This window comes from Rhincodon typus, chromosome 22, assembly GCF_021869965.1.
Source record: "Rhincodon typus isolate 14 chromosome 22, sRhiTyp1.1, whole genome shotgun sequence".
Classification (NCBI taxonomy): domain Eukaryota; kingdom Metazoa; phylum Chordata; class Chondrichthyes; order Orectolobiformes; family Rhincodontidae; genus Rhincodon; species Rhincodon typus.
In genome coordinates, this window is record NC_063353.1 from 46,080,030 (window position 1) to 46,098,630 (window position 18,601).

The following is an 18,601-nucleotide window of genomic DNA, read 5'->3' on the forward strand; positions in this document are numbered from 1 at the left end:
TCACCGTCACTGCCTCACCGACCCCACTCTCACCATCACTGCCTCACAATCCCCACTCTCACTGTCACTGCCTCACCGTCCCCGCTCTCACCGTCACTGCCTCACCATCCCCACTCTCACCGTCACTGCCTCACCCTCCCCACTCTCACCGTCACTGCCTCATTGTCCCCACTCTCACCTTCACTGCTTCACCGACCCCACCCTCACCATCACTGCCTCACCGTCCCCACTCTCACCGCAACTGTCTCACCCTCCCCACTCTCACCGTCACTGCCTCATTGTCCCCACTCTCACCGTCACTGCCTCACTGTCCCCACTCTCACCATCACTGCCTCACCGTCCCCACTCTCACCGTCACTGTCTCACCCTCCCCACTCTCACCGTCACTGCCTCACCGACACCGCTCTCACCGTCACTGCCTCACTGTCCCATTCTCACCATCACTGCCTCACTATCCCCACTCTCACCATCACTGCCTCACCGTCCCCACTCTCACCGTCACTTCCTCACCGGCTCCACTCTCACCGTCACTACCTCACCGTCCCCGCTCTCACCGTCACTGCCTCACCACCCCCACTCTCACCGTCACTGCCTCACCGTCCCACTCCCACCGTCACGGCCTCACCATCCCCACTCTCACCGTCACTGCCTCACCGTCCCCGCTCTCACCGTCACTGCCTCATCGTCCCCACTCTCACCGTCACTGTCTCACCCTCCCCACTCTCACCGTCACTGCCTCACCATCCCTGCTCTCACCGTCACTGACTCACCCTCCCCACTCTCACCGTCACTGCCTCATTGTCCCCACTCTCACCGTCACTGCCTCACTGTCTCACTCTCACCGTCACTGCCTCACCGTCCCCACTCTCACCATCACTGCCTCACCGTCCCCACCCTCACCGTCACTGCCACACCGTCCCCGCTCTCACTGTTACTGCCTCACCATCCCCGCTCTCACTGTCGCTGCCTCACCAGCTCCACTCTCACCGTCACTGCCTCACCGTCCCCACTCTCACCGTCACTGCCTCACCGACCCCACTCTCACCATCACTGCCTCACCGTCCCCACTCTCACCCTCACTGCCTCACCGCCCCCACTCTCACCGTCACTTTCTCACCGGCTCCACTCTCACCGTCACTGCCTCACCGTCCCCGCTCTCACCGTCATTGCCTCACCGTCTCCACTCTCACAGTCATTGCCTCACTGTCCCCACTCTCACCGTCACTGCCTCACCATCACAGCCTCACTGTCACTGCCTCACCATCCCCGCTGTCACCGTCACTGTCTCACCGTCCCGCTCTCACTGTCACTGCCTCACTATCCCCACTCTCGCCTTTCACTATTTGACCTCCCTAAATGCATTACCTCACGCTCATCAGAGTTGAACTCCATTTGCCACTTTCCTGCCCACGCCACCATCTAGTCTGTATTGTCTTCGAGCTTGCAGCTATCCTCTACACTCTCCACTACACAGCCAATTTTTGTGTCATCTGCAAATTTCCCCAATGTGAACTCCACGTTCAAGTTCAAATTGTCCACGTCTAAAATAAACAGCAGGGATCCCAAAACCAAGCTGTGCGGAACACCACTCCCATTCACAAGGGAAGCTACGACCATTACCTTTTGTTTCCTGTAACTGCGTAAACTTTGAATCTTTTTCAACAACACTACACTGTATCCCATGGCCTTTTACTAACTTGACCAGTCTGCCATGTGGGACCTTGTCAAATGCCTTGCTAAAATCCAAGTAGACTGCATCCACAGCACCACCTTCATCAAACCTCCTTGTCACTTCGTCAAATTTCAATCAAATTTGCAAGGCATGACCTTCCATTAACAAAGCCTTGCTGATTATCCCTGATTAGTCTCTGCCTTTCTGAGTGACAGTTTAGTCGATCTCTCAGGATTGATTGTAACAATTTGCCCATCACCGAAATAAGACTAACAGGCCTAAAATTGTTTGACATTTCCTTTGTACCATTTTTAAACAACAGAACCACATTTGCACTCCTCCAGTCCTCCAGCACCTCGCCTTGGTCTAGCGAAGATTGGAAAATAATCCTCAGAGCATGTTATTTTCTTCCTGACCGCCTTCAACATCCCAGGGGACAATCCATTTGGCCCTGGGAACCTATCCACTTTCAAGGATTCCAACTCCTCAAACACTTCCTCTCTCATTATGATTATTTTTTCAGCATTTCACAGGGCTGTTCTTGGACTATTATTTCCACATAATCCCTTTCCTTTGTGAATGTGGAGACAAAACATTCATTCAAAATTCTTCCCGTATCCTTTGCATCTTCACACAAGTTCCCTTCTTCATCTCTGATTATTGTTGAATGTGTTTAAGGTTGGGAGAGACAGATTTCAGAGAAATGGAGGACAGGGCAGGAATGTGTTGCTGGAGCCAAGGTCGACCATGACCTTATTTAGACAGTAGAGCAGGCTCGGTGGCAAAATGTGGTCAACTTCAGCTCATGTTTCTCATGTCATAGAGTCATAGAGCTGTACAACACAGGAACAAGCCCTTCGGTCCAACTTGGCCGTGCCAAACAGAAATCCTAAATTAATCTAGTCCCATTTGCCAGCATTTGGCCCGTCTCCTTCTAAACGCCTCTTATTCACGTACCCATCCAGATGCCTTTTAAATGTTCTAATTATACCAGCCACCACCACCTCCTCCAGCAGGTCATTCCATACAGACCATCCTCTGCATGAAAAAGTTGCCCCTCAGGTCCCTTTTAAATCTTTCCCCTCTCACCTTAAACCTATGCCCTCTAGTTTTAGACCACACTATCTGGAGAAAAGACCTCGATTATTCACTCTATCCATGCCCCACATGATTATATAAACCTCTGCAAGGTCACCCCTTGGCCTTCGATGCTTCAGGAAATATAGCCCCAGCCTATTCAGCCTCTCCCTATGCCTCAAACCCTCTAACCCCGGCAACATCCTTGTAAATCTTTACTGAACCCTTTCAAGTCTCACAACAAATCCTTCCTACAGCAGGGAGACCAGAACTGAATGCAGTAATTCAGAAGTGGCCTAACCAATGTTGTCTCATTGTAGAACCAATGTCTGGCATGGGATAAGGAAGCAAGATGCTGACAGTGGCAGTTTTGTGAGACAGGTAAATGTTTCAGGCAGATTCTGGCAACGAGGACAGAATATTAACTTGGTGGGTATACGGTGAAAGGCTATTGGACAGGCATGAGCTTCTCTACTCTCCCTTTCTTACTCCCAAAGGCATCGAGGTTTGTGCTATTATTGGAGAGACTAGGACCCAAGGGCACAGCCTGAGAATGAGGGGAAAAGTCTCTAGAACTGAGATGTGGAGCAATTTCTTCACCGCAGGGTGTTAACTCTGTGCCACTCATTGCCACAGAAGGCAATGGAGGTCAAGTCATTGAGTATCTTTGAGTCAGAAATAGATAGGTTCTTGATTAGTAAGAGGATCAAAGGTTATGGCGAGAAGGCAGGAGATTGGGTTTGAAAAACATATCAGCCACGATCAAAAGACGGAGCAGACTTGATGGGTTGAACAGTCTAATTCTCTGCTCCCTTTTCCTTATGGCCTTATGGTCTAAACAACTGCCCACCTGAAATAGGCAGAAGGGAGGAGGCAAGTAAGTTAAAGTGGTGTGCCCAGGAGACTGACTACTGGCTGGAATAAGTGCCAGGATGAAGATTAATTTGGGAATGTGGGCGTTGATGGGAATGTGACTGGAGTCACGTAGCAGGAACTGAGATTTGTTTTACTTCCGCTTCTTCGGGCCCCACAATATAAATGTCGGAAAGTGAGCCAACGGTAACCACACCATCAGCTCTCTCATTTAAAGTGATTTGCAAGTAGTGAGGGCCTGGAATTCACAGACTGGAAATGTAGGGTTAACGGAGGCATTCAGGAGGTGCATTGGAGGATTAACAGGATATAAATAGTGTTGGGCGGGGTTGTGGAGATATTAGCACTAGGTAATGATGCTCATTTGAAGAAGCAGTGTGGGTACAGTGGACTGAATGGCCCCTTTCAGTGCATTAATGCTTCCATGATTCATGAAGGGTCAGTGGGTAACCAACTGGGTCCTACTTCTACCATTCAACCTGTACATTGCGCTCATCCCATTTATATAGCGCTTCTTGTGTTTTCAAAACCACTGGACACCTCAAAGTGCTTTGCAACCAACAGAGTATTTTTGGATTATTGTACCCACATATAGCAGGCAATTTGTCCACAGCAAACTCCCCCTTAGTAACAATGTGGTAATGTCCAGGTAATCAGTATTTCCGAAGTTGATGAACAGCTAAATAGTGACCAGGATACCTGCAAGATCTTCTCTGTTCCTCTCCTATTTGGGTGATCAGAATCAGATTACTAATCTCCTGGGGTACAGATGTGAGTCCTGTGTATGATTCGTCTGTTTCCAACTGAGCATCTGGAAAACAAATTGATCAGGCAAACTCTTTGATGTATTTATTTAAAACTCTGTAATGTTATTCTTTCGTTTGATTTCCTCTTCCAGACCCTCCTCCCAGAAGAGTACAACGTATAGTCCCTCTATTTCTGGAGGGAACCAAGCCAAAAGCGACCAAATAAAATTCTTAGAGAGCTAAGGATGAGAAACCCAGAGCACTAATTTCAGATACAACAGGGCAAGAGACCATCACAGTAAGGGGTTCAATTAAAGTAGATGCCAGGAAGCATTCCCTTACACACAGGCCATTTAACCAATTTTCCTGAGAATTTCAGGTATGACACTGGTGTGTGTGTAATGTACAACACACAAAAGAAAACCAACAACATCTGGTTCTTGTATTGAAGGAAAAGGGTTTTAGTTCCGTTTGTCCGTGAGTCCATTTAAGGAGCTGGAGAAATGAAATACTTTTCGATAGACGCACTTGAAACTGATCCCTACCCCATGGAATAAATCTGAGATGAACAGCATTGTGTTAAGGAAATATGTTTGCGATGAGAAGTTCTAATCATATGAAAACAATTAGAGATAACAATAGAAGACCTTATCCAAATATTATTTTTAACATGTTGTACTTATTGGCTGATATTTAAGATTTACTTTCTGCCAAGCTCCAGTTGTTTATATTTTAGAAACAGAGCCATGTTGAAGTTCAGTGGTTTGTTCTAATAGAAAATAGGAGGAGAAGTAGGCTATTCGGCCCTCCGAATGTTCCACCATTCAATACGATCATAAGCCCATAAGACATAGGAGCAGAAGTTACTGCTGATCATCCAACTCAGACCCTTGTACCCGCTTTCTCCCCGTATCCTTTTCTCCCTTTAGCCCTAAGGACTATATCTAATTCTTTCTTGAAAACATTTAGTGTTTTGGCCTCAACCGTTTCCTGTGGCAGAGAATTCCACAGACTCCCAATTCCCTGGGTGAGGAAGACTTTGAAAAAGTCACAAAACTGAGAGCCCAGCTAAACCAAGAGGGAAAACAGGTAGGAGGGTTACCAGCATAGTCAAGTATCCAGCCAAAACGTTGGGTTTGAGAAGGCTTTTCAGAGCAAACAGCAAAGTTCTGAGGGAGGGTCACTCAACCCGAAACGTTAACTCTGATTTCTCTCCACAGATGCTGCCAGACCTGTAGAGCTTTTCCAGCAATTTCTGTTTTTGTTTCCGTTGTGGAAAGCTTGCCTCAGAATTGAACATTTTCACTCTGTGAAAATCTTGACTTTTTGGAAATGTTGGCAATGTGATGAAGAAACTGAGATTTTATCTGTGAACAAACTCACTCTCAAATACTGGAGCCTGCTTTTTGACATTACTCATCCCAATTTATCATTGTAAGGAAGTGCGGCTAATGAATCAGAAATGACAGAACAGTGTGAATGGAACATTAAGAGATATTAACCATGAATACTGGAACAGCATACACATACATATAACATACAGGCAAGAAATGAAGGCTTGTTAAACGCATCTCTATTTCGAGAGGAAGTATCTGCCAGGTTATGGAGACAGAACAGGGGAGTGTGACTAATTGGGATAACGCTTTCAAATTGTAATGAATATAATGAGCAAGATGGCTTTGTCTGTGACCTATCTCATACACAATTAGTCCTGGACTTGACAGTGATCCTCACATCCCAGGAATGTATCATTAAACAAATATGAAGAGCCCTCTTTGGGGCTGGCTGACTTTCACAGGCAGGATTACTTTATCAAAGTGTACGATAAAGGAATCTGATTATCAGGACTAAACTTAGCGAATGTTTGCATGCTAATAAATAGTTTTTCTGTCTTTTCTCCCATCATCTTTCTCAAAGAGTTTTGAGTGTCTGCAATGACAACCTGCCCATTCTGTCACCTTTCATCTAATTTACGTTTCAAGTGCATATCAAGAAGGTGGCTCAGTGATTAGTACTGCTGCCTCCCAGTCCCAGGCACCCGGGTTCAATTCCACCCCCAAGCGAATGTCTGTGTGGAGTTTGCACATTCTCCCCGTGTCTGTGTGGGTTCCCTCTGGGTGCTCCAGCTTCCCCCCACGGTCCAAAGATGTGCAGATTAGGTGCATTAGCCATGCTTGATTGCCTGTAGTGTTCAGGGATGTGCAGGCTAGATGAGTTAGCCATGGGAAATGCAGGGTTAGAGTGGGGGGCGTGGGTCTGGGTGGGATGCTCTTCAGAGGGTTGGTGTGGGCTTGAAGGACTGAATGGCCTGCTCCTACACTGTAGGGATTCTATGATTATATGCAATGAGCAGGAGGATCTCATTTACCACAGAAACATCCTGAAATCTTTGATAAAACATTTCCAGTATTATTTCTAACATGGAATGCCAGAATTGTAACATGCAGAATGTGGCTATTCAGCCCATTGCATCTGTGCTGGCTCAACCAAGTAAACAATTAAGTTCAAGTCATATCCCGCCTTCTCACCATAATCAGGTTAACATTCATTAGGTTTACTCTTGATAATCAGGTTAAACATGGGCAAGGAAACCTCCTGCTGATTATCACATACCATCCTCCCTCAGCTGATGAATCAGTACTCCTCCATGTTGAATAACACTTAGAGGAAGCACTGAGGATGGCAAGGGCACAAACTGTTCTCTGGGTGAGGGATTTCAATGTCCACCAACAAGAGTGGCTCAGCAGCAGTACGACTGATCGAGCTGGTCGGGTTCTAAAGGACATAGCTGCTAGACTGGGTCTGTAGCAGGTGGTGAGGGAACCAACAAGAGGGAAAAGCATACTTGACCTCATCCTTACCAAACTGCCAGCTGGAGTTGCATCTATCCATGACAGTATCAGTAAGAGTGACCATCGCACAGTCCTTGTGGAGATGAAGACCCGCCTTCACAATGAGAACAGCCTCCATCGTGTTGTCTGGCACTATCACCGTGCTAAATGGGACAGACTTCGCACAGATCTAGCAACTCAAGACTGGGCATCCATGAGGCGCTGTGGGCCATCAACAGCAGCAGAATTGTACTCCAGCACAATCTGTAACCTCATGGCCCGACATATCCCCCACTCAACCATTACCATCAGGCCAGGGGATCAACCCTGGCACCAGGCATACCTGAGGATGAGGTGTCAACCTGGTGAAGCTACCAAACAGGGCTACTTGCACACCAAACAGCGAAAGCAGCAAGTGATAGACAGAGCTAAGCAATCCCACAACAAACGGATCAGATCTAAGCTCTCTAGTCCTGCCTCTTCCAGTCGTGAATGGTGGTGGACAATTAAACAACTCACTGGAGGAGGAGGCTCCACAAATATCCCCATCCTCAATGATGGAAGAGCCCAACACATCAGTGCAAAAGATAAGGCTGAAGCATTCACAACAATCTTCAGCCAGAAGTGCCAAGTGGATGATCCATCTCGGCATCCTCCAGTGGTCCCCAGCATCACAGATACCAGTCTTCAGCCAATTTGATTCACTCCACGTGATATCAAGAAACAATTGGAGACACTGGATACTGCAAAGGCTACGGGGCCCTGGCAACATCCCAGCAATAGTACCGAAGACTTGTGCTCCAGAACTTGCCCTCCTCGAGCCAAGCTGTTCCAGTACAGTTATATTACTGGTATCTACCCAACAATATAGAAAATTACCCAAGTTTGTCCCATACATGAAAAGCAGGACAAATCCAATCAGGACCATCAGTCTCCTGTTGACCATCAGTAAAGTGATGGAAGGTGTCAGTAACAGTGCTATCAAACAGCACCTGCTCAGCAATAACCTGCTCAGTGACGCCCAGTTTGGGTTCTGCCAGGGCCACTCAGCTCCTGACCTCATTAAAGCCTTGGTTCAAAAGCTCTGAATTCCAGAGGTGAGGTGAGAGTGACAGCTCTGGAAATCAATGCTGCACTCAACCGAGTGTGGCATCAAGGAGCCCTAGCAAAACTGGAATCAATGGGTATCAGGGGGCAAACTGTCCCGTGGTTGGAGTCATACCTGACACAGAGGAAGATGGTCATGGTTGTTGGAGGTCAATCATCTCAGCTCCAGGACATCTCTGCAGGAGTTCCTCAGGATAGTGTCCTAGGCCCAATCATCTTCAGCTGCTTCATCAATGGCCTTCTCTCCATCATAAGGTCAGAAGTGGGGATGTTTGCCGATGATTGCACAATGTTCAGCACCATTTGCAACTCCTCAGATACTGAAGCAGTCTGTGTTCACATGCAACAAGATCTGGATAATATCCAGGCTTGGGCTGACACGTGGCAAGTGACATTCGTGCCACACAAATGCCAGGCTATGACCATCACCAATAAGAGACAATCTAACCACCGCCCCTTGGCATTCAATGGTGTTACCATCACTGAATCCCCCACTATCAGCATCCTGGGGGTTACCATTGACCATAGACTCACCACATAAATGCAGTGGCTACAGAAGCAGGTCAGAAGTTAGGAATACTGTGGCGAGTAACTCACCTCCTGACTCCCCAAACCTATCCATCATCTACAAAGCACAAGACAAGAATGTGATGGAATACTCCCCACTTGCCTGGATGAGTGCAGCCCCAACAAAACTCAAGGATAAACCAGCTCACTTGGTTTGCACCACATCCACAAGCATCCACTCCCTCCACCACCAATGCTCAGCAGCAGCAGTGTGTACCATTTACAAAATGCACAGCAGAAATGCACCAGGTCCTGAGACATCACCTTCCAAACCAATGACCACTTCCATCTAGAAGGACAAAGGCAACAGATATGGGGGAACACCACCCCCTGCAAGATCCCCTCCAAGCCAATCATCATTCTGAGTTGGAAATATATCGCTGTTCCTTCACTGTCGCTGGGTCAAAATCCTAAAAATTCCCTCCCTAAGGGCATTGTGGGTCAATTTACAGCACATGGACTGCAGCGGTTCAAGAAGGCAGCTCATCAACACCTTCTCAAGGGACAACTAGGGACGGGAAATAAATGCTGACCAGCCAGCAACACCCACATCCCAAAAAAAGTACAAATAAAAAAAAACCCTGCATATTCTTCCTTTTCAGATAATAAACCAAGTTTGTCTTAATTGAATCATCCTCCACCAGACTCCGAGGTAGCCCATTCCAGATCCAAACACAATTTGAACTCAGTTGGGAAGAGTACATCAATACTTTGGCGTCACTATTCCACATGCTGTCACACATGTACAAGTACCCAATTAAACCTTCAATTTGCCTCACTGACCACTATCCAGGCCAAAAGTAATTCACACACTATTTTATCATTAACAGGAAAATATCTCCATTTATTGTAAACAAACACGTTCTTTGATAAAAGAAATGGATTACCAATTTACTACAATGTGACTTAAACCATATCCCTATAAAATCAACACACACACACATTCATCCACAAACAAAACAAAGGATTTGACACAAATATTATGAGTAGAAAGATATAGCGAGGGAAAACAATTTCTGTAGATTAGATTTTAAAACGTCAACGGGTGGAGAATTTTTTTTTCTTACTGTCATTTTGTTCTAGTAATGATGACACAATGTGGTCTACACAGCAATAGTTGATCTTCACTTCAAATAGTTGGTCAGGTGGACCTGGGCCTTTTTTTTTGTATTAGAATTCTTTCTTTTGAGTCTTTAAGTTTTTTTGACTACTCCCTCAGACAGAAAGGAGAGAGAGAGAGATATTCCTGTCTGCAGGTTTCTGGATGTCTCTAGCAACACTGTAATCACAAGTCTTAACAAACCACAGCTAGACCAATCTGAAGGCTTTCAGTAGACAAACTATGCTCAACTTAAAGGCTCCTGGTACCAGTGTTATATTGTACCCACCTCACTCCTCCAGAAAATAATGTAGTCTTCTTTAGCTAAAGTGTATTCCATACAATCCCACTTGATTTTCAAGTTGCAGAATGAACCCTCCTGGTACTTTTAGCAACTCCTTTTTTTCCAGTTTACAGTCCAAAGTGTGGTCCTTTACAGAACCTCTTTCACAAATATCCGATGCTGATTATTTTGCAGGATTGCTGGAGACACAGCATTGAACAAGAACATTCACGAGTCTGTCAGTGCACAAATCAGGAAGAACTTTGCTAAAAGCAAGTGGAGGGTAAGTTGCTCCTTATCCCACAAAGCAATACAATGGATATAACACAGCTGATGTTTTGTTTAAAAGTTACAAATTGCACCCACATGGAATGCTGTCCCATTTTATACCTTCCCAACTTTCAGACTTTGGTCCATACATTAAAATTCAACAAATTAATGGTCCAAGCAATGTAGGATGACAAGGTTATTTCAATAAGAGATGTTTGTCATGATTCAGGATTCCCCAACACCTTGTGTTTTCCTGTGAACACGTTGGTGATTGTTAAAACAGATTGTGTTACCCAATAACTAATCTATGCATCTTTTCTTGACTACTGCCTGGTAATGGCAGGATCCAGGCCTGTCAGTGAAACCCTGATAAGGGCGAGATCTCGACAGGAAGTGGATAAAATGCACAAATACCTCCCCTGCTTATTCAGGAAATGAAAAGTATTCACAACAACCACAGCTTTCACTTCTATAGTGCCTTCGGCACAATACAATGTCCCAAGACATCTCATGGGAGCATTGTAGAGCACGGAAGGGGTGGCATGGTGGCTCAGTGGTTAGCACTGCTGCCTCACAGTGCCAGAGACTCGGGTTCATTCTAGCCTCACACTGTCTGTGTAGAGTTTGCACATTCTCCCCGTGTCTGCGTGGTTTTCCTCCGGGTGCTCCGGTTTCCTCCCACAGTCCAAAGATGTGCAGGCTGGGTGGATTGGCTATGGGAAATTGCCCATAATAACCAGACGTGTGCAGTCTAGGTGGGTTGGCCAAGGGAAATGCAGTGTACAGGGATAGGGTAGTTCTTCAACAGGGCTGCGTGGACTTGATGGGCTGAATGGCCTGCTTCTGCATTGTAGGGATTCTATGATTCAGTGATACCAATGGTGGATGAATTAAGCACTTGATTATTTTGTAGAGGTTGAAACAGCAGAGAGTCTTTTTGCAAGTGTGGTAGAGCAGAGAAATCAGAGAGTCAATCCCGTAGTTGACAATCAGGCTTCCCTGAAGGCAGATCATAAGTGCCCTTCAGCTGAGACAAGGATTTGTCTGTTTGAGAGGAACTTTAGGTGCAGATAAAAGAGAAACCAAACCAGGAATTGCTGGCAAAACTCAGCAGGTCTCTAAGCATCGGTGGAAGAGCACAGAGTTAACATTTTGAATCAACTGACATTTTTCTTCATTGAGTTCTGATGAAGAGTCACCCGACATGAAACATCAACTCTGCTTTATCTGTGTCTCCACAGAAGCTGCCAGACCTGCTGAGTTTCTCCAATGATTTCTGTTTCTGTTTCAGATACCAAGCACCTGAGTTGGCTAAACTGTCTGCACATTAACACGAGTGAAATCTGTCTTGTTTCATTCTAAATGCATTAAAAACATTGGCATCTTTTGAATATTTGGGTTCTGTTTTCAAGTTCCTGTTATAAACTGACTGGACTAAACTGCAATGAGTTTGTGATAGACCAGGGAAAATGAAACAATGCAGTTTGCTACACTTCAGGTTTCCTGGTTTTCCCTCCATCTTTTATCATCATTACCCTGTTTCATTTGAGAAGGTCATTTTATTCATTCATTGGATGGGAGTGTCACTGAAGACTGGCATTTATTGCCCATTTTTAGTTGCCCATGACAAGGTGGTGATGAGCTGCCTTCTTGAACCACTGCAGCCTATGTGGTGTAGGGACACCCACAGCACTCTTAGAAAGGGAGTTCTAGGATTACCATCAAGTCAGTATGATTGGACCCAGTGAAAGTGATGGTTACAGTGATAGCATTTCAAGTCAGGATGGTGTGTGACTCAGCGGGAAACCTTGCTCCCATGAATCTGCTACTCTTGACCTTCTAGATGGTACGGATCAAATTTGGAAGGTGCAATCAAAGGAGTCTTGGTGAATTTTTGCAGTGTATCTTGTAGATAACACACACTGTTGCTACTGAGTATCAGTGATGGAGGGAGTGAATGTTTAAGGCGATGCTATCAAAATTATTAATTGATTTATTCAGCAATTTTATTGCACAATTTATAGTATAAATCTTCAGAATTATTCACGTGCTTTATGATGGATTTTCTAATGGAATACCTGCTCTGGTCTCTATCATTTGTACTTTATTCCATGTCACTCTAAATTAAATGTACCGTTTTGGAAAATTGGACCTAAACAGTTTTCCTTCCTGTATATTACGGAACTAAATGTGAACTTGATTGCAGCAAGCATTTAATGCCACAGCTGTTATAAGACACATGAGAAGGCTGCACCTGGGTAGCAGTCAGGATGGATCGAATCTGAACGCACAAACCAACCGCAAGCCCTGCAATCCACTGCCAGATGTCACATCTCGTAAAGAGTGTAAGTACAAAGAATTACATTTATCCGAGGAGGAGGGAAACGAGAGAGCTTTTTCCAGACTTACTGAATGCATCAAACCTAGAGCGGGATCCTGAAAAAACGTCCCGTGGGTTTCGACCTCCCAAAGTTTTTCAGGTTCCCAAAATACATTTAGACCCCCTGATGAAGAGTTATCTAGACTCAAAATGTGAGCTTACTGTCTCTCTATGGATGCTGCCTAACCCACTGTGATCACCAGCACTTGGTGTTTTCAGTAGATTTAGACAAGACTGCACAAAAAGAGAACATTTTCCAACTCTGTACGGCCAATGGGCATCTCAATCACAGAAAGGGCACACAAAATATTTGTTTCCCATGGGCATTAAATGGTGAGAGAACAGTGTGCCAACACTGCTGAGCACATTTAAATTCACAACTCACATTCCTGCTGGTGGGGATCCTTACTGCCAGAGAAAAGTCGCAAAATCAGCCGTTTAATATACAGTGGGTGCAATCTCCTTAAAACACTGCTACAGCCTTTCTGCTTCTGTTCTGTCACCAGTATTGGAGCAGATCCACTTATTCTCATGTGACAGTCTTAAAACAAGCACTTTACCAATCATTTGTTTCACCTTGTATACATCACTAACTGCAGTCAGGAAGAGAAACATTTAATAGAAAGGCAACATGTAAATAGAAATTTATTTTTAATTGCACGTAAAATAACTTATAGAGTACTTGAGTCAGTAAAGACACTAACATACTAATCACATTGCATATACATATAAAATTCCTTCTGATCTGACATGGCAACATTCTTCCAGCCATGGACCCTTCAAAACCCATTGAATCACAAAAGAAAATCACAGAAAGATCACAGCAGGGAAGGAGAGCATGAGTTCATTGTGCTAGCTCTCTGCAATAACAATTTAACTTGCCCCATTCCCTACATTTTCTCTCTTGCCGCTGTTTCAATTTCCCTTGGTCTTATCCAAATTCCCAGTTGAAAACTTCAATTGGACTTAGCTCCACCACCCTCTCAGGCAGCGTATTCCAGATTCAAATCACTTGCTGCCTAAAGAGTTTTGTCCTCATGCCATCTTTGTATCATTTTACACCCATCTTTAACCAATGCCCTCTGGTTCTCAACACGTCCATCAATAGAAATAGATTAACTATACCGAAACCCTTCAAGTTATTAAATCCTTTGATTAAATATCCACTTAGTCACCTGTAATTTCTGCTTCTTCAAATGCTTCTTGAGTTCCAATCCAAAGATGAGTATGGCATCTATCCATCTCCCCATCAGATGGTGCATTCCAAATCCTAACCACCTATCTGCATAAGCACTCCCCCTTTGTGTTGCCTGTAGTTCTTTTGATATTGATATTACATCTGTGTAATCATCCTTTGGCAACCATTTCCATCTCCTTACCCTGTATAAGCCTTTGTAGCTTCAAGCATTTCCTATGTAATCTACTCTTGGTTTTGTCTGCTCTACAGCCTGAAAGCAACAGCCTGATTAAACCCCTCATCCCTGAAACAGTTTGAAAAATTTATCCTCTATGTTCTCTCCAAAGCCTTCACATCCTGATTATTTCACTGTTTCCTAGATAATTGATTTTTGTGTGAACTGTGACAAAACCATGTCAATCTTATTATAGTTTTTATCAGATTATGAATTATTAAATACTGGAATGTTGCTATTGCAACAAAGTTCACAAACATAGAAATTGCTGGAAAAACTCAGCAGGTCTGGCAGCATCTGTGGAGAGAAATCAGAGTTAACATTTCAGATCAAGTGACCTTTCCTGTAGTTTCTGAAACAAGGAAGGTACCAGAAATGAACATTTCAGTCCTCTTCTTCCAAAGTCTGCAATTTTTACCAAATCAAAATTTGACATAGAGACATAGCACTCTGCTAGCTCAATCACTCTTGCAAAGGGGCAGCATAGATCTAAAAGGACCCAACGGCCTCTTTCTGTGCTGCATCTATTCTTCGATTCTGTATGTCATTGACCATAACACATCACTCTAGTGATGATTTATAGATCTGTTCTCTGTGTGCAAATAAAGATGGTTTTATTTACAATTGTTAGAAGTTTCCTTCAAATTTACTGCATCATTTTTATGGATTTCTGACAACGTAAGTATCAATTGTATCCTTAGAACAAATAATCAAGGATTTTTTGAGGCTGTTAAAGTTAACCATAGGAACATAGGAACAGGGTGGGCCATTCATCCTCTTGAACCTGTTTTGCTATTCAGTGAGAACGTTGCTAATCTGTGACCCAACTCCATGTATCTGCCTTCAGCCCATATTCCTTAATGCCTTTGCTTAACAAAAATGTATGTATCTCAGATTTAAAATGGACAATGGATCCAACATCCCCTGCTGTTTTTGGAAGCGAGTTCCAAACCTCTGCCACCTTCTATGTGTAGAAATGGTTCCTAACATCTGGAGAAGGCATCTGAATGGGTGCATGATTAGAAAGAGTTGAGAATGATATGGGCCAAATGCTGGCCAAATGGGACTAGATTAATTTAGGATATCTGGTTGGCACACACGAGTTGGACCGGAAGGTTTTTTTTTCGTGTTGTACATCACAATGACTCGATCTCTCCTGAGCTGTCTGACCCTAATTCTCAGACTATGTCCCTAGTTCTAGAATTGCCAGCCAGTGAAAATAGTTTGTCTTTATATCTCTTGCCTTTTCCTGTTAATATCTTGAAGACTTGAATCAGCAGCGATATGTGTGTTAATTTTTAAACTGAGTGCTGATGCTAATTGTTGTTCTCTCAATGCTTACATCTGACTTTGTCTCATTGTTTTCTTCTCCACCCTGATGGGTTTCCTGTAGGTGTGTCTCCATCCACTGCCTGTAGTATAGTGTCATCTGTGTCTTCTCCTTCTGGGATATCTCCATTAGGATCAGAAGGGAGAGCAAGATCGACTTCAGTAACCACAGTGCACACTGGGAGCAAATGACAAGCTCCTTCAACAGATTCAAAAGTGGGAAACAACATCACTGTGATGCAGCCCAGAATTCAAATGATTTCACCCTGTCATGTGCACTGAAGCCTAGAGGGATCCCAGGAAAGATTTTTAAAGGCCATATTTTATACTGTAACTCTTATACAATACATGTATCATAAACATTGAGCCATGTGCTGATGGATTTAACAGTATCTGGTGCTGTGCATATGAGTCTAGCAATGCTTAATTTCACTTTATATAAATTCAGCAGTTGAAAAAAAATCATTTTCCCAGTAATTGTGCAAAATGTTCCTCCAAAGTAGCATCATTTCTCCAGGATGTATGTTTTCTGAGGAATGAGACATTGACTGGACTGCACAACCCATTGCTTATTTATTGTACCCTTGTCGGTTGCTTTATCTTACATGGAACTGCTTCCTTTTACAGAAAGTGCAGAGCCCCTTATGCTGTACCATTGCGATAGACAGCATGGAGCTGACAGAACCGGTAACAGAAATGCTGTGATATTAACCTATCGGGGTTTAAAATGTTGTATACTAAAACATTTTTGTCCTAAAACGGACAAGGACTTTTAACTATTTCAGGGCTAGAATCAAATGTCATGCTTGCTCCTTCCAGCTTTGGTGAATGTCTCTAGTTGTACATAAAGGAAGTCATCTTTAGTTGGGTTTGTAGATTATCTGCTGACACGGCATTGTTATATTGCATCTTTTTAATCATGTCTTTCTGTTTCCAGTTAAAGTTTTTGTAGCAACCTTCGGTACAGTTTGGTTTGTCTGAGATGGACGAATCCTAATCAAATTAGATAGATAGATAGACATATTGAAAAGTACGGTACTACAAGGCTTACTTACGCCTTTCTTGTTAAAAATTTCTTGCAGACAGAAAGGTAATAGAAACAAGCTAAACAACTTTTACACCTCATTAAAAAATAAATAGACAAATGTTTAAAGCATCCCCAAGGAAAGCATAGACCTGTTAAATCTTAATCTGTTTAAATTATTTCAGTATTTTAATAATACTTTTCAATTCCAGGACATTCCCTGAACCATGTGGCAAGATTCTTTGGCATAGGGTTTTATTTTTATACTTCTGGTGGGTCTGGAACGTTTTAAAAGCTGTTGTAGCTTTCTTTTTGGCTCACACTGAACATGGTTACTAAATGATATCAGAGATGTAAAAATGTACATATTTCTGCGAGCAGTTTATCTTAAGGGGACATGGAGAAATCTTTGATAATTTTGCTTCGACAAGAAAAAAACATGTGCTCAACAACGTAGCCTCAAAATTAGTCCTGGTGAACATATAAAAAGTCAGACACATTTGTATAACATTCTTCTGTCTTCTACTGAAGTCAAAACGTTATCATCATAGTCCTGCTCTTATTAGAGAGAGAGAGAGAGAGAAAACTGGAGGTGGTTTAACCTGAGGGTCACCATGCCTCAGGTGAGGGGAAAGGTTCAGATGGAGTGTCCTTCGTGGTAACTTCAGCTCGTGCAGCAATTGAACACACCCTGTTGATGCTACTGTACATTGCATATCAGCCATCTAAGCGAACCAACTTCCTGTTCAAGTTTATAAAGCAACCTCTAACATTTCAATATTAGACCATCATTTATCAACATTTATCAGCATTTTCAGGATGGCCTGACAGAAGATTGAATGTTGCTGCTGCAGTGGTCACAGATTTACCGCTCGTGGGATTTGGGCCTCGCTGGCTGGGCCAGAGTTCATTACCCGTCCCTAGTTGCCCTTTGAGAAGGTGGGAGTGAGCTGCCAACTTGAACCCCTGCAGTCCATGTGCTGTGGTTTGACCCACAATACCCTTAGGGTAGGGAATTCCAGGATTTTGACCCAGCAACAGTAAAGGAACGGCGATATATTTCCAAGTCAGGATAGTGAGTGGCTTGGAGGGGAACTTGCAGGGGGTGGTGTTCCCATGCATCTGCTGCCCTTGTCCTTCCAGATGGAAGTGGTTGTGGGTTTGGAAGGTGCTGTCTGAGGATCTTTGGTGAATTTCTGCAGTGCATCTTGTAGATAGTACACACTGCTGCTACTGAGCGTCGGTGATAGAGGGAGTGGATGTTTGTGGATGTGGTGCCAATCAAGCGGCTGCTTTGTCCTGGATGGTGTGAAGCTTCTTAAGTGTTGTTGGGGCTACACTCATCCAGGCAAGTGGGGAGCATTCCATCACACTCCTGGCTTGTGCCTTGTAGATGGTGGACAGGCTTTGAGGAGTCAGGAGGTGAGTTACTTGCCGCAGTATTCCTAGTCTCTGACCTGCTCTCGCAGCCACTGTGTTTATGTGGTGAGTCCAGTTGAGTTTCTGGTCAATGGTAACCCCCAGGATGTTGACAATGGGGGTTTCAGTGATGGTAACACCGTTGAATGTCAAGGGGCAGTGATTAGATTGTCTCTTATTGGAGATGGTCATTGCCTGGCATTTGTGTGGTGCTCCAGAACTTTAACCTGCTATATCCAGAAAGGTATGGGAATCGTAGCACAATGGTTAGGTAATTCAGATTGTTGATCTTAAGACATGAATTCAAACCCAACCATGAAATTTCAGTTGAATTCAGTAAATAAATTTGGAACAGCAAATTAGAATCAGTGATAGTAGGAACTGCAGATGCTGGAGAATCTGAGATAACAAGGTGTAGAGCTGGATGAACACAGCAGGCCAAGCAGCATCAGAGGAGCAGGAAGGCTGACGTTTCGGGCCTAGACCCTTCTTCAGAAAAAATGAAGAATTGA

General features: G+C 44.0%; 1 protein-coding gene across 1 annotated transcript in view; it reads left to right on the forward strand.

Moving 5' to 3' along the window:
• Positions 1-17,649, forward strand: part of camk1da (calcium/calmodulin-dependent protein kinase 1Da) — a 395,944-nt gene extending 378,295 nt beyond the window's left edge. The window contains exons 9-11 of the mRNA XM_048610011.1: positions 10,451-10,538; positions 12,732-12,870; positions 15,711-17,649. Of these exons, the coding sequence (XP_048465968.1) occupies positions 10,451-10,538; positions 12,732-12,870; positions 15,711-15,838 (355 nt within the window). The 3' untranslated portion in view covers positions 15,839-17,649. The remainder of the gene's footprint in view (positions 1-10,450; positions 10,539-12,731; positions 12,871-15,710) is intronic.
• The last annotated feature ends 952 nt before the right edge of the window (positions 17,650-18,601 follow it).